General features: G+C 34.8%; 1 protein-coding gene across 4 annotated transcripts in view; it reads right to left on the bottom strand.

The window, feature by feature from the left end:
• Positions 1-14,937, bottom strand: part of LOC148956640 (26S proteasome non-ATPase regulatory subunit 9) — a 32,546-nt gene extending 17,609 nt beyond the window's left edge. The window contains exons 1-2 of one of the 4 annotated variants that reach the window (XM_089086410.1): positions 14,865-14,937; positions 1,323-1,497 (exon numbers count right to left, since the gene is read on the bottom strand). In XM_089086410.1, coding sequence (XP_088942536.1) covers positions 1,323-1,496 — 174 coding nt within the window. In that variant the 5' untranslated portion in view covers position 1,497; positions 14,865-14,937. Of the gene's footprint in view, positions 1-1,322; positions 1,498-10,714; positions 10,739-14,864 lie in introns of those variants that run through there. The other 3 variants (XM_089086430.1, XM_089086421.1, XM_089086436.1) reach the window with 3 other exon arrangements.
• Between the last annotated feature and the right edge of the window lie 449 nt (positions 14,938-15,386).

Below are 15,386 nucleotides of genomic sequence, written 5' to 3'. Positions count from 1 at the left end.
TAGTAGCTTATGGACATAAAAACTTTTGAGCAGTCCTAACAGACAATGAAACAGGTTTTCAAAGATAGCAAAAAGGAAATCCAAGTGGCGATTCCAGGTATTTACTACCACCATTAACAGCACATCACATCACTAAGCTGCCTGAATCCAATATAGATAGGCATCCACCTCCTCCGCTTTCTTCAGACTCTTTACTCTTTCCCATAAAATTCCAACCTCCTTTAAATCTTCCCTTATAAACTCCTTCTCTCCCATTTGAGGACACCCTACTTTTAGTTTGGTCCCTATAAAAGTCCCAAAGCCAAAATTTGGCAACCAATCATCCCTAATCTAATATAACTATTTTTACCTTGTTTTCCTTATAGCTATAGATAAAAAATATTGAAAATTGTTTTCTGATTTTTTTTTTCTTTTTTGTCAGGACAACCATCAATAACTTTCATAATAGCTCTAAAACATTCTCATTATCACATGGCAGAGTATGTATTTGTTGTTACTTATATGAGAGCTGCAAAGAAATACTCAAAGTTAAAATGGGAGCTTACCTGTATAATCAGTTTTTTTCAAAAGAAAAAAAAGGCTTGGTCCATGTTTTAAATTAGCCAAAGGGAAAACCAATTTTAGAATTCTTGGTCATAAGGAAGACAGAAAATCTAGTTCAGAACAACCTCACTAATAGTAGCATAAATATACAAGAATTTAAGGAGGGGATATATTTTTCAGTATCTAGGGAGCTGCAAATTTGACATTTTTTTTCTAATTGTTCCATTCAAAATACAAAAAAAAACAGTATTCAATAAAAATACGTAAAAAAGTGGTATTTTCAGAATTTAAAGAGAGGAGGGGGTCTAGGCACCACATACACTCTCCCTGCCCCCCCCCCCCCCAATGACACCACTGGTGTAAAGAGCAGAATTATCCAAATATAAATTACAAAGTTGACATTCATATTTTTAGAAGAAGCATCACAAAGTTTTCTTTGTAATTTTCCTATTGCAGCAGCACAAAATTGATATTATATCTTATTCCTATTTAAAAATGTTCTTAACTTTGTTGTGCAAAAGGAGACTGTAGTTTGGATTATAATAAAGAAGTTTTTCCAATAAATCCCAATTGTTATACTGATTGTTAGGCAGTGAGACTTTTACCTTAGAAAAACTAGATTAAGAGTTGGTAAGAAACAAAACAACATAAAATTTTCTAAGGCAGAGTTATACCTGTTTTTGGAAGTACAAAAAAACCTTTAGTTACTATATAATATAAATAACTAACATCAGGTAGGCTATATCACTGTTGATTTATTCTGACAGCAATGTTTGTACCTGGTATACATCAATGTCATTCCGTGGATAGCCTTCAGAGTCAACAAGACTTTCAGACATGTCAACTCTATTGTGATTTAATACCTCAAACTTAGCTGCCATACTGGCTTCAATTTCTCGTTTCTTAGTGTCCAATGAATGCAAAGTTGACTTTATTTCTTCAACACTTGCCATACTGGAAGAAAAAATTAAGACAAATTATTTGCTTTGTTGGAAACATTGACAGATTTGACAGCATTATGGTAGATAATAGTTGTTTTTAATGTGGAATTATAACCGAATTTCCCTGCACCTCTAAACTATCAAGATGGTTGGCCCCCTACTATAAAGGGACTGGTAGAGTTATGGTGCTTTAAGTTAAAGAAAGGACACCCAAAATTGATATATGAGATAACATAAGTGACTTTCTTCCTCTTTATTCAGAAAAAAATATATACTGATTGCTATTCTTCAATTGCTATAAATTCTATTTTAGTACCACACCAATAGCAACTTTACTTCTAGGCCTATTTCAGAGCACCATGAATTCAAAAATTTGCTTGGTTTAATGTAGGCTAACTATTACAATTAATTTATGTTAACATCCAAGGGGATATTCATAGTGCCCTTTGAGGATGAAAAAAATATAAGCTCTCTATTCTGTTGATAGAAACATTGCATTTGGATAAAACAATCAAAATTAAAAGGGACATGACTAATATTTTATTTTTAATTGGAAAAGGAATATTATACTTTACCTTTAATCTCAATGAAGTCTTTAAATTCTATTGAATAGATTTTAGTACTTTATATACTGATGTGATTGCCTTGCTAACAAAGGTGAGAACTTTTTCACTAATTTCATGGAAAGTCACCTGGGTATGAGGCATAATTGCTATGTAGCAACCTAATTGCATAGAAAACTGTCATTTCTGATACTTCCTAAGTTTTGTCTGTACTATGGTTGGTAATGATGTCATATATAGTGGGGTAAGTATTACAAATCTAAATATAAAAGCAGGGGTACTTTTTTCTGTATGTAGCCTACCTTTTTTGGGGATATTGGAGGGCTCAAATGACTTCATTCCTCATCTTGCTCACATTTTCTGTACCTCCACTGGCATGGAGTTTATATTGTTCTTTGATCATGGTTTTTATCTTAGTATTTAACCCTGTCTTATCTATTTCACAAATTGTGCATTCTTTGACTGGAAAAATTTGTCATACTTTTGCAGCTGAGTTGAATTTAATGTTTTAACATTAAACACTTATCATGTTATTGGTACATAGGAATATTATAAGTACCTAGATCTTGTACTTAGAATCTTGGAAGCTTCATTTTGATAGACTAAGGATTCAGCTCGGAAAGAATGTAGGGTAGTTTAAGTATCTGAAATTTCACCTCCCTTTCCCTGACCTTAAATCACTTTATTATTCTCAAATTCATTCTTACTTATTTTCCACAAGACATTTTCTGGGGGGTAAACACTGGCCAACACAGGAATCATTTAACTGTTTTAATTTTTACTTCCAATGTTTAATCAAAACTCCAATAATGCTCCAAATTCTCTTATTTGTGATTAAAATGCTTAATATGCACTGCTAACGTCCTATTCTTTACAGTTTGGATTCATATAGCCTACCAACCCATAAATGTAGAATTGCTTCTATTTTAAATACCATGACAAATTCTCATTATTTCTGCTTTTCTATATTTCTTTTAACCAGCTCCAAAAAAAAATAATTAGCCTAACATAATTGTGCTAAGGATTATTATTGAAATTAGTGGCCTTTCATGCAATGCCAGCACTAACTTTGGGACGTTTTTCTCTGTATCAGCATGCTGCATGAAATGTCTGCTACAAGTAGTATAAAGTAAATTCAAACAATAGGCCTATATGTACATTTTTCTCACATTTAGAAATTTTGTATGGACACTAAGTGGTGCCAACCTATACTCTATCTCTATTGTTATCAGTTTTCACATGTAGTTTTAGGGGACCAAGCTTCACTTGGTGAATGGAATTTTAGACATAAAATCAATATTTTAAAGTACCCCCCCCCCTGTGAAACACATACCCCCCATTCCCTGATTCACACCAGACAGAACTGATGTCATCCAAATTTCACTTTTGGGGTACTGTATTGCACCTTATGACATCTTTATCAAGTCAAATTTAGAAACAAAAATGATAAATATTACAAATTAGCTTTTAAAAGACCTCTTACACAATTTTCTGTAATGTTCCAGTGCCCTAATAGTGACATAAAATGCCCTTTTATGTAAATATCTTGAATCTCAGATTAAGCCCCTTCAATGTCTTCAAAATGAAGCCTTTCATATATTACCTTAAATTGCAGCTAGGAGCAATCTAAGGATTTCTCCTTGTAGAGCTCCAGAATGATGACTAGTTGTATGCAAGAATCACTGGTGACCAGGTGCTGCTCCATCTTTGATAGCATCCCAATTGACTTTACACTCTTTGGAGGACAACTCAGCATCTAGCCTTTGTTTAAAAACATCAACAGATTCAGCAGTAACAGTTTCATTAGATAATTTGTTCCGATTGTTGACAACATGTGTTGAGAAGAATTGAGTATGGACTCTAGATGTTGTAGACTGCTTGACAAGTTTCAGTTGATGACCTCTAGTTCTTGAATTGGTACTAACAGTAGGGAATAATGCTGGGAGAATGTTAGCCCTCAATAACTTAAAGGCTAAAATGGCACCCCCTCTATTTCTCCTGTATACAAGTGTAGGGAGATTCAACTTTGATAGTCTTACAGGACAGGAAAGCTCTTGCATGCCAGATATCACTTTAGTGGCACATCTTCAAGAACTTTTATATCTTTTTTTTAAAATATGGAGAGACAAGCGACATTCCAACTTCAAGCTTAGGACAAAGCACTTTTCACTTCTCCATCAGCACCCCCTGATAAATGCCCTACTAAGAGTCTTTATACATTTTTGAGAATATTGCCAATTGGTATTCTCAAAAATGTCCTTCCAGTCCACTGTTTTTTTTTTAAACTTAAACAAATTAAGGAAATATTACCATTTGCTTTTGACTCTATTAGTTTTATGCAAAGTACTCTTGTTTAAAATAGCTATAGTTTAAGAAGACATTCAGCAAAATTGTCTTGACTTAGAATTCATACTAAACAACCTTAATTATCACAAAGAAATTCAATAATAAGGTTTTAGAAAATTTATTAAACTTACCTATTTTTCTGTCCAAAAATAAATCAGAGCTATATCTAATTGATAATCATCAATATGTAGCCATTACTAATAAATACTCTTAATTTAAAATAAGATTTTTCTTTTAAATGTGGGAAAAATTTCCAGGGGGGTTATCTGTGGAGGAGAATTTCCTTATAGGTGAGGCAAAATTTGTCTTTGGAGATTTTTCAGTTGTCTTTGGAGATTTTTCAGTAGACAAGAGCCTTTTTTGTCATTTTCATTTAAATGAGATCAAAAACAACCCAAAGTGCATTGTGTGGGTGCTGCATGGGACTTTCTAATTGCCTTATTAAGTCATATTTACAAAAAGCAATTAAATGTGAAAAATTGTTTTTAAATGAGGCCATAATGAGCTTTTGTCTATGATGTCCATGTGTCCAGCCCAGCCTTTCCATTCCTGAAATGTCATCCAAATTGCACTTTTAGTGTAGGCTACCATATGGCACATTATGATAGCTTGATCAAGTCAAATTTAAAAAAAAAAATTATAAAATATAACAATTAGCTTTTGAACGAGCCCTTAAGCAGTTCTCTATAATGTTCCAGTGACCTGATAGTGACATAACAATATAATATAACAATTAGCTTTTAAATGAGCCCTTAAGCAGTTCTCTTACAATATTCTAGTCCCCTAATATTGACATAATATATCCTTTTTTCTGCTATCCATGCAGCAAAAGTAATTTTCCTTCTTGTTTAGTGAGGGCTCCTGTATAAGGTTTCAGTAATGCCAATTCAAAGGGTGTAGTTTTGGGTTTGCTATGATGCCATTCTCAAATTGCATGCAACTGAATGATGCAATGCACAGGACTGCTGGAATAGCACATAGTTCAACCGCAAGATTTAGTCTCCTGTTCTGGACATGGTAGTTGAAGGAAGTCAAAGAGATGGGAACTTTAATATTAACAGTGAAGCTGGCATAAAAAGCTAAGCTTACATGAAATTCACTATCACCCACCTAAAGGCTTGTTTATATTATGCTACTGTCACCTGCAGCAACTCTTGCTAACAATTTTAGTAAAAGTCAAGCATAAAGAATTTTATTTTTCACATATGCTTGAGCACTCCTTTCTCCTGAAAGATATCTCATGCCCCCTGACACCTCCAATGTGGAACCCCTCTTGCTCTCCACATCAATGAGCATAAGCTGTGAGTTGAACATGGTGCCTTTTATTTCTTTTTATCTTGAGTATTTTTAATTTTATTATTATTTCTTTGTTCATTACTTTTATACTAATATTTTTTTAAGTGTGCTGATTTCAAGTATAGACTAACTCAATTTGTAGAAACTTAGTAAATAATTTTCTTTTCTATTGTATTTATAATGTTAATTTGTCATGTAGTGAAAGTAGTGCAAAAATTAAAAGAACCTGAACCAAGATTACTACCTTGATTATACCTAGGCCTTTTCTGGGCAATAAAGGTATTGCCCAGTACAGGGCACAAATCACATAGGAAAAAACTAAAAATTTACCACTATATTCTTTATTCTATGTTGTTTCCAAATATAAGAATTGCTGGTAATAGAATAAAATTGCATCTCTGCCCTCCCCCTTAACAAAGTCAGGTATAGCCATAGGCTATAGACTACACAAAAGTTTGCTGATTTTATGGCTTGGTCATTGTTTTTTTATCTACATCTTATCAGAAGTTGGTCCATAGTACCAAATAAAGTATTAAAAAAAAATGCACAAAACCACCAAACTAGACTATTGATATGCAGTAGATGGACAGCAAATCACTGCTTCAACAGTTAATTCACTGTAAAATCTCTATTACACAATTGGATTTGTCTAAATTTGCTTAACAATTTCAGGATTAGCTTGAATACTACTCTAACAATATGCAACACTGACAATTTTAAATGTACTGATAGTCAAGAGTGGAGCCTAAACATGGACATGCACTTTAAAATTGAACCTGAACTTGAAAAAGCTACCCAGTCTTGGACAAAGATCTAAGAGTTAAAACAAAGCATCTAAATTGTAGACAGATTATATCATGCATATGCTCAATCTAATGCAAATGTTGTGAAGCAGAATAATTGTAGGTCTATATAAATAGACTAGGATGTATGGGTAACTTTTGTTTAAGTTTTGATTATGCAAAAGTAGGTATTCTAAATTGCTGTTAGCCAATCCCAGCTATGATAATACCTCTAGTATTTAAACTCTGTCTGTCATGGGAAAGTATTTGGATTGAAACAACATCAGGTCTAGAACAAAATCTTAGAGGGTGGGCAATGTGATAAGGGCACCAATAATTGACCAAATTGATTAGTTAATTTAAAAAAAGAGCAGAAAATAACAGAATAAGGGCACCAGAAAGTCTTGGTATAAGTGTATGACCAGTCCTGGTCATAAGGAGACATGTTAAGAAAACAATTCTTGCTTAATAATATGCATAATAATCCTAGTTAACATATTTTCCAGTGGGAGAACCTTTATCCTCACTTCTTTCACTGTTGTACAATTTTTTTTTAACAAAATTGTGAAAAAGAAAACCAATTTTACTGCATTTATCCATTTACAAATATTCTATATATGAAAGTTAAGCACCATCACTGCCATCTACCAAAAAGATATAAATAGCCTAATTTTAATAAATTTAGGTTAAGTTAGGTTAACTAAATGGCTCTTGGGTGTTTGTTTTAAAACAATTTACAACACTTGGAGAATTTACATCAATATTGAAAATGTGATTAAAAAATGGAAAAACAAGGAAAATACTGAGGATAAAGGTTCTCCCCTGGAATATATGTTAATTACAATTATTATGCTTATTATGAAGTAAGAACTGTTTTCTTAACATGTCTCCTTATGACCAAGACTGGTCATACACTAATAGAAAAATCTTGGGGAAGGGGGTCCCCCTGGATTGAAATTTGTATAGACCCTTAGAAATGTGAAGATCTTTGTGACTAAAACTCTATGGTAGAATTCTACTTTAGTTGCTTTTTGCTATCTTGGAATGGGGTTAGGTTAGGAAAATGTAACTTTCAGGGATGGGTCTACAGGCTAAAGTATGTCCCAGGAAGGTATTTTGAAGTACCTACCTCCATTCCTTCTCTCTCTAGAGGATCCTGACCTTTAAAATGTTGTGTGTTATAAAAGTGAACCATAGCAAAATAGATCTTCTGCTCAAATGAAGTACAAAAAAATTGTTTTCAGCTTCAAAACTTTGATGAATCTCAATTTATAAGGTTTTAAAGATATGCAAATATATTTCCTAAATTTTGAAAAAAAACCATTAACATTACCTTAATTACCTTAATTCGCACTTCAGAGCAAAATAAGGTCCATACTGGATCTGTTGTGCTCCTGGTCAAATGATGGCGAAAATTCGCCACTGTGGTAGGGCCCAGTGACACGCCATAGGAGAGGTCTGCTGGAGAGATGCAATTTAAGCCCACTCGGTAGCAGTGGCCACGAGGTAGGTATGGCCCATAAAGACCATTCTCAGTGGTATAGAGCTGACACCGCCACACAACAACAACTTCGGATTGAGTATGCAAGATGGTTGGGTATGACAAGCGGCATCAGCCTCCTAGCAAGACACTCATGATGATAAAGTTGGCATCAGTCAGTAGTTGAGTGGGACGGACAGTCCCACTCATATTTCCATGGCTTGTTATTCCATTCCTTGTCAAGTCTGGACTTGAAGGACGCAGCCGTAGGTGCAGTCGCCGTTTCAGCTTGAAGGCTATTCCAATCATTGACAACACGCTTGGAAAAGAAGTGTTGCCGTGTTCGTGTTTTAACAAAACTTTTTGACAGCTTATGGCAAACATGGCTTAAAATTCTACTCAAAAAACAGGAATTACATTTTCAGAACTAAAGCCAGAGAAAAAGAAACTGATAACTGAAAATGAAACTTTGAGGGATGGGTCTAAAGGCTAAGGTATGTCTTGGGAAGGTATTTTGAAGTACCTATCTTCACTTCTTCTCTTTCTAGAGGGTCCTGACCTTTGATGACCTTTAAAAATCTGTGGGTTATAAATGTGAAACCTTGCAAAATAGATCTTCTGCTTGAATGAAGTACAAAAAAATTGTTTTCAGCTTCACAACATAGCTCAATCTCAATTTATAAGGTTTTAAAGATATGCAAATACATTTCCTAATTGTTGAAAAAAAAGACACTGATATGGCTTAAAATTCTACTCAGGTAACAGGAATTGCATTTTCAGAACTAAAGCCAGAGGAAAAGAAACTGATAAATTGATTGATTGACTGAAATTTAAAGTAAAATGTAGTTTTGTCAAAATGTCAATAGGTATAGGCCTAGACCTGTCATGTAGGCAAATTTCAGGACCCTCTAGAGGGAGAAGGAGTAGAGGTAGGTACTTCAAAATACCTTCCCAGGACATACTTTGGTAAATTTTTACCAAATCATATTATTGACTTACAAATAAAGTGAATATACCACTTGATGCCTTTTTTTAAGCTCTTTTCAAATGTAATAGCCTAATCATTTTTGTCAGAAATGAATTTTGGTCAATATTTACTAAATCTTATTATTGAGTTAGGACTAAAGTGAATGCACAGTTCAATGCCTTTTTTTTATGCTGATTACGAATATGATAAGCATTTCTATCGGAAATGAATTTCAGCCCCCCCCCCTATATAGGCTATACCTAACCTCACCCTGAATTGGCATATATAGGGGGGGCTGAAATTCATTCCTGATAGAAATGCTTATTATATTCAGGTATTTGTTTAGCCTTGTGACACCTGATAAGGAGACATGTTAAGAAAACAATTCTTACTTTAAAATATGTATAATGATCCTAGTTCTTATATTATCCAACAGGAGAACCTTTATCATCAAGTCTTTCCTCTAAAAATCTTCAAAAAAGAAAAGGTTTCCAAATATCACCACGGTTTTAATTCAATGCTTAAGTATTTTTAAATTGCCGCCTAATAAGTTCTTTTATAGATAGTATTCATGCTGGTCTTTTTAATATTTTTTTTTTTAAAGAGCAGTGGCGAAGGGCAAATAACAGCGGCATACATACAAAATATTAATAGCAGTGGTTAGCTTAGGTTAGGTTACAAAAGATGCACAGAATTTCTATAATTTCAATTTACCACTACTTTTCTTTAAACACATTTTTTGACACACGTGCTAAACGCTATCTATAAAACAACTTATTTGGCAGCAGTTTACAGTGGCAATTTCAAAAGACTTAAGCATTGAATTAAAAACGTGGGGATATTTGGAAAATTTTTCTCTTTAGAGGATTTTTAGAGGAAAGACTTGCTGATAAAGGTTCTCCCGTTGGATAATATAAGAACTAGGATCATTATACATATTTTAAAGTAAGAATTGTTTTCTTAACATGTCTCCTTATGAGGTGTCACAAGGCTGAATAAATACCTATATTTGTAATCAGCATAAAAAAAGGCATTGAATGGTGTATTCACTTTAGTCCTAACTCAATAATATGATTTGGTAGAAATTGACCTGAATTTTAGCCCTCATCCCTATATATACCAATTCAGGGTATAAATTTTCTTATTAGGGGGTGGGGGTAAATTTTATTTCTGATGTAAATGAAAGGTAAGTTTAAAATTTACCACCACCCCCCTAATGTGCAAATATATACCCTGAATTGGTATATAGGGGTGGGGTAAATTTCCTTTCTGGCAAAAATGATTATTATATTTGGAAAGAGCATAAAAAAAGGCATCAAGTGGTATATTCACTTTATTCATAGCCTTGGTCAATAATATGATTTGGTAAAAATTTACCCATACCTTAGCCTGTAGACCCATCCCTGAAAGTTCCATTTTCCTAACCTAACCTCTTTTGAAGATAGCCTAGCCAAAATTAGCTAAAGTAAAATTTTAGCCTACCATTTCATTTCTTAACCTAAACCCTTTCCAAGATAGCCAAAGGTAGATAAAGTGGAATTTTATCAAACTCTATTTATATGCTTTTGAGATCTTAGAAAGCTATTGACCTAGGACAGGTAGCCTAAATGAAGCTTCTGGGAATGATGTCAGAAATCTATAGCCAAGGCCTATTAGGCAAAAATTAAGATAAGCCTCTCTGTTCACTTTAAAATTATGAACAGCTAGAATACATCTATGACTATGTACAGTTGAATATAGAAGTAAAATCAGAAGTCTAAAATACTGATAAATATTTTTCAGGTCCAGCAATTTACCTGTGAGTTCAATAATTCACGCGTCCTGATCAGTGTGGCCAGATTGTGAACAAAAAAGTAAGCCGCATTCTTTGAAAAACAAGCCAAAAATAAGCCAGACAATTTTTTGCTCTAACTTTAACTTTACTTTTATTGGTTTCAAAGTTTTGACAGCCATCTTACAAAATGGCTCCCCACTTTTGAAGACCTCTGATTCGACTGGGAATTTCCACGTTTCTATGCAGTCCTTAGTTTGTGGAAGTTCAGTTACAGTGTAAAAATTATTTTGAGGCTGCATTTATTAGAATTGCAATAAACCTCTACCCCATGTGGAACTCTAGAGACTTTACAGAAATTCCCGCGCGCTATGTTCAGAAAATGCTCGACCATGCTTACTTTCCTGTCCAACAGTTCAGGGAAAATTATTGACGAGGACGCCCACCAGCTCGATTTCTCCTGTGTTAGTTTGAACACTGTCCGTGTGTGCGCTGCAATTTCTGCATCCCATAATTTCACTGAGTCGGACCTCCGATTACTATAATGATACTCCGGGACCCAATGCAGCACAACTTACAATGCCTGCCCCAGGCCCTGGGGGGCAGTGAGGACACCTGAATTTTTGCTATCTGACTTTTGAGCAATTTTTAACTTAATGGCTATCTCAAAATTTTTATTGGATGTATTTGGGGAAAAAGAGCATGGGGGGGGGGCTAGTTGCCCTCCAATCTCTTTTTACTCTAAAAAACTGAACTAGAACTTTAAATTTCCAATCAAATGAGCCATCTCTGAAGTTTTTACAAGCATCCCTTCAATAAGAGCCATATATTCCCCAGGCCGTAACGTACAACACCTGCCCCTGGGCCCTGGGGGACTCTGTTGACCCTGGAGTTTTTGTTATATAATCTTTGAACTATTTAAAAAAAAAGCTATCTCAAATTTCTTATTGGATGGGTTTGAGGAAAAAAGGGAATGGAGGGGAGGGAGGGCTAGGTGCCCTCCAATCCCTTTTGACTCTTAAAACTGAACTAGAACTTTCAATTTCCAATTAAATGAGCCCTCTTTGAAGTGAATATGAGCATCCCTTCCATAAGACTCATATATGCCCCCAGGACGCAACTTACAATGCCTGCCCTGGGCCCTAGGTGGTTTGGTTGGCACAATACTTCTTTTTATATGATCTTTTAACATTTTTACTGGAAACATTTAAAATTTTTATTGGAGCCATCAGGAAAAAAAGAGGTTTAGGAGGGGGAAGCTGGTTACCCACCAATATCTTTTGATGCTTGAAAAGTGAACTAGAACTTTCAATTTCCAATAAAATGAGCCCTCTATGAATTTTATATTAGTATTCCTTCCATTATGCATAATGCCACAAACCTCCCCCCTCCCATGGAAAAAATTCATACATCTTTCTCAATAGCAAATACTTTATACGTATAAACAATAGATAAATGCCAGAGCTTAAAGACCTTTCTCCAGGTGTTTTGTGGGGTCAACTTACACTTGTAATTATGTTATTCTGACTGATAAAATTTTTTAAAAATTAATATTTTCCTGGTTAATTTTTATTATAAGCCCACCCAGCATGAGCAGTCTGGAGGAGTTGAATTCAAATTTAATTGGGGATAAATCACCCCAGGGTTAAACTAGAATTCCTCCCCTCAATATAGGAACAAATTGAATCCCAAACTGCAATCCATGATTTCAAACGGCTCTTAAAAAGGGAATTCAATGGATATGCCCAAGTATATGTTGATTTATCTTTAAGTGAAGAGGGATGTGGGAGTGGATGCTTTTTAAAGGAGCTAAGTCTATGCATTGTGAAAAAACACAAGGCAGGGACTAGCACACTAACAGCTGAAGTAGCTGCAATCAATTTGTGCTTAGAGACCCTAATTAAACTGAAACACAGCAATTAACATATAGTAATATTCTCTGACTCTAAATCTGCTCTCTATATCCTATGAAACACTAACTTTGAAACACTGGGCATATGCCTACATCAAACCAAAGAAAACCTAAGCAGCCTTGGAAGATTAGGCTTTGTTACTAAATTTTAATATATACCTAGTCATCTAGGTAAAGAATGAAATGAAAAAGCAGACAAGATAGCAAAGCAAGAAGCAAAAAGCCAAATGGTACCAGTGAAATCTCTAACTATAAGCGATACAACTAGATTATGACTAAAAACATTGCTTGCATTAAAGCCACCAAATTTATCCCCCTTTCCAACCAGTATACAATCAGTCTGGTTCAACTGCCTGTGTTCAAATACAGCTAACTTCAACCATCACTCTCCTTCATACAAAATAAAGCAGCCAAATGGAGAAGTTGCCAATAGCCCATTTTGCAGGTACTGTAAAAACACAGAAGAAACCCCTGAGCATATACTGTTGAATTGTAAAATACTGGAAAGAAAACTGTCAATGGATCTAAATCTACAACACCATATATAGTAGGTCAAAATATGCTGACTATATTGAATTAGATAAACCCTACTATGATGTTACCTCACATTATTAGCTAATAGCAGATTTATATCTTTCCATATTCATCCACATTTTGAATATTAATAAGCAGTGTTTACAACAGAAACTATGTAGTAAGGGATTATCTCATTCAGTAAAAATTGAATTCTCCCAAGAAGAAGTGTTATGAACTTATCATGAGAAAAGAAGAACAAATTAAAGATTAGGATATATTGTCAAACCAGCCCAGAAAGAAGAGCGGCCAATGATCTGATTTTCAGGATACTTGCCTTGATTGTCTACAGTTGATTGATTAAATTTAATGTAACAATGAACCTTGTTTATTTCAAAATCTGAAAGGTTTTTTTCTAAATAACAAAACTATAGGATAACTGCCATAGTTGCTGTCTGTTAAAGGTAATGTCTCATGTTTAATTATCAATGTTGTGGTCAAGATTTGTAGACCATTGGCCAAGATTGATAATTCTGAAGATTAGTAGTGGTCAATATTAAAGTCTCATACTCCTTTCTAATCAGAGATACAGCTCAGATTAGGCACTGGCTAATCACTAGGAGTCTTGCCCTATAGGCCCAGGCTACAGCAACAGTAACAAAGAAATCAGACATGAAAGCAAGGGTAACTCTTCTAATTATCCTGCTCCTGTACTTATATATCTCTTTCTGATATTTTCATTAGTATTATATGGTACTTTATTACATATTATCTATTAGCCTATATTATATATAACTAATTTCTGTAGTATTTAACTATAGGCTAACACATTGGGAAAAATGAATAAAAGTGAGTTTGAAACAAGATTGATTGCTTCAGGTTTGCTTGTCACAAGCTGATGCTCATCACTTCTAAAAATGGGGGTGCACACCAGTCATGTAACCCAGATATTTTTCTGGGATTTGGACACAATTTTCGGGTTGCAAATTCATCGTTGGAGACCCCAAAATGACTTGGGGACCCCCCCCCCCATACCAGGGAGAGGGTCATGTACGTCCCTCAACAGATAATGTAATCCGTAACCCCGGTAGTATGATACCACCGGATCTGTACCTCAAAATTTGATCCGTAATTCTAACCAAGTGTACTACTCCATATATAGCATAGCAGGACCTACTCCATACATAGCGTAGTAGGACCTATGCCATGTTTAATGTAGTACTGATTGTGGGGTGTAGCTTTCAAATTCTTAGGTACAGATCCCGTGGTGTACTACTGCAGGGATGAAGTAGTAGGCTACATTATGTTGATGGTAGTAGGCTACATAAAACAATTAATATCCCCAACTGACTCATAATGATTTTCACTTTTGCATGTATTCTGAGAAAACCAATGACCAATTTGCTTCTTCCTTTGAGCATATTTAAACTGAAGTGATGCAAAGAAAACCTCAAATATAAATAAATGTATTTTCTCAGAATAGGCCTAGACAAAAAGTGAAAACGGGTATGGGGGTACCCAATATATTGGGGGCAGTACCCAATGCATTGGGGTGTGTACCCGGACGGCTAGGCTGTCCACCCAATCTGTTTGTACAGAGATACAAACCACAGAAAATAGCTAGAGTGTACATGACGACTCACATGAACTAAACAGTTAAACAGGATCTGTAGATGTTACAGACATGCCTGTTATGAGTTTGATTCCTGGCGTTATTCTATACTAATAAGTAACAGCTAATATACTGTACCTTCAGCTGTAGTTCAACCCCACTACTTAATGGCTAATGCTTTTTATGCTGTTGTCGCGAAGCCTCGTTTCTCAACGAATTTGAAAACTTCACCGCATTGCCACAATTAGATTTGTATTTTGACCAGGAAGTTAAAACGCGATTTTGACCTTTCCTGAGCATTGATTCGTTTGTTCATTCGAAAATTAGATGAATTGACATAAAATATAAATTCTTCCCGAAAAAGTAAATCACACCAAGAAATAAGCCAGTTCGAAATAAAAATAGCCAAGTTTTAAGCCACAAGCCAGTTCCAAAAATTTTCACGCCAGTCGCCAACAAAATAAGCCAGTTTGGCGTAAAATAAGCCAATCTGGCCACACTGGTCCTGATGTTGAATGTTTGTGAGTTTAAGTGCAAAATAGATGGCCGTTGACAACCAAAATACTGACTATATAGTCGGAGAGCCAAAGTTGAAAATCTGACAAAATAGCATTCTGAGGGGGACAAGGGACTTGAGAGAGGTTTAGACTAAATCGACCA

The sequence above is a fragment of the Artemia sp. Qi Xiang Cuo genome, chromosome 1 (genome assembly GCF_049724085.1).
Source record: "Artemia sp. Qi Xiang Cuo chromosome 1, ASM4972408v1, whole genome shotgun sequence".
Classification (NCBI taxonomy): domain Eukaryota; kingdom Metazoa; phylum Arthropoda; class Branchiopoda; order Anostraca; family Artemiidae; genus Artemia; species Artemia sp. Qi Xiang Cuo.
This window is presented reverse-complemented; position numbering and strand designations above follow the sequence as displayed.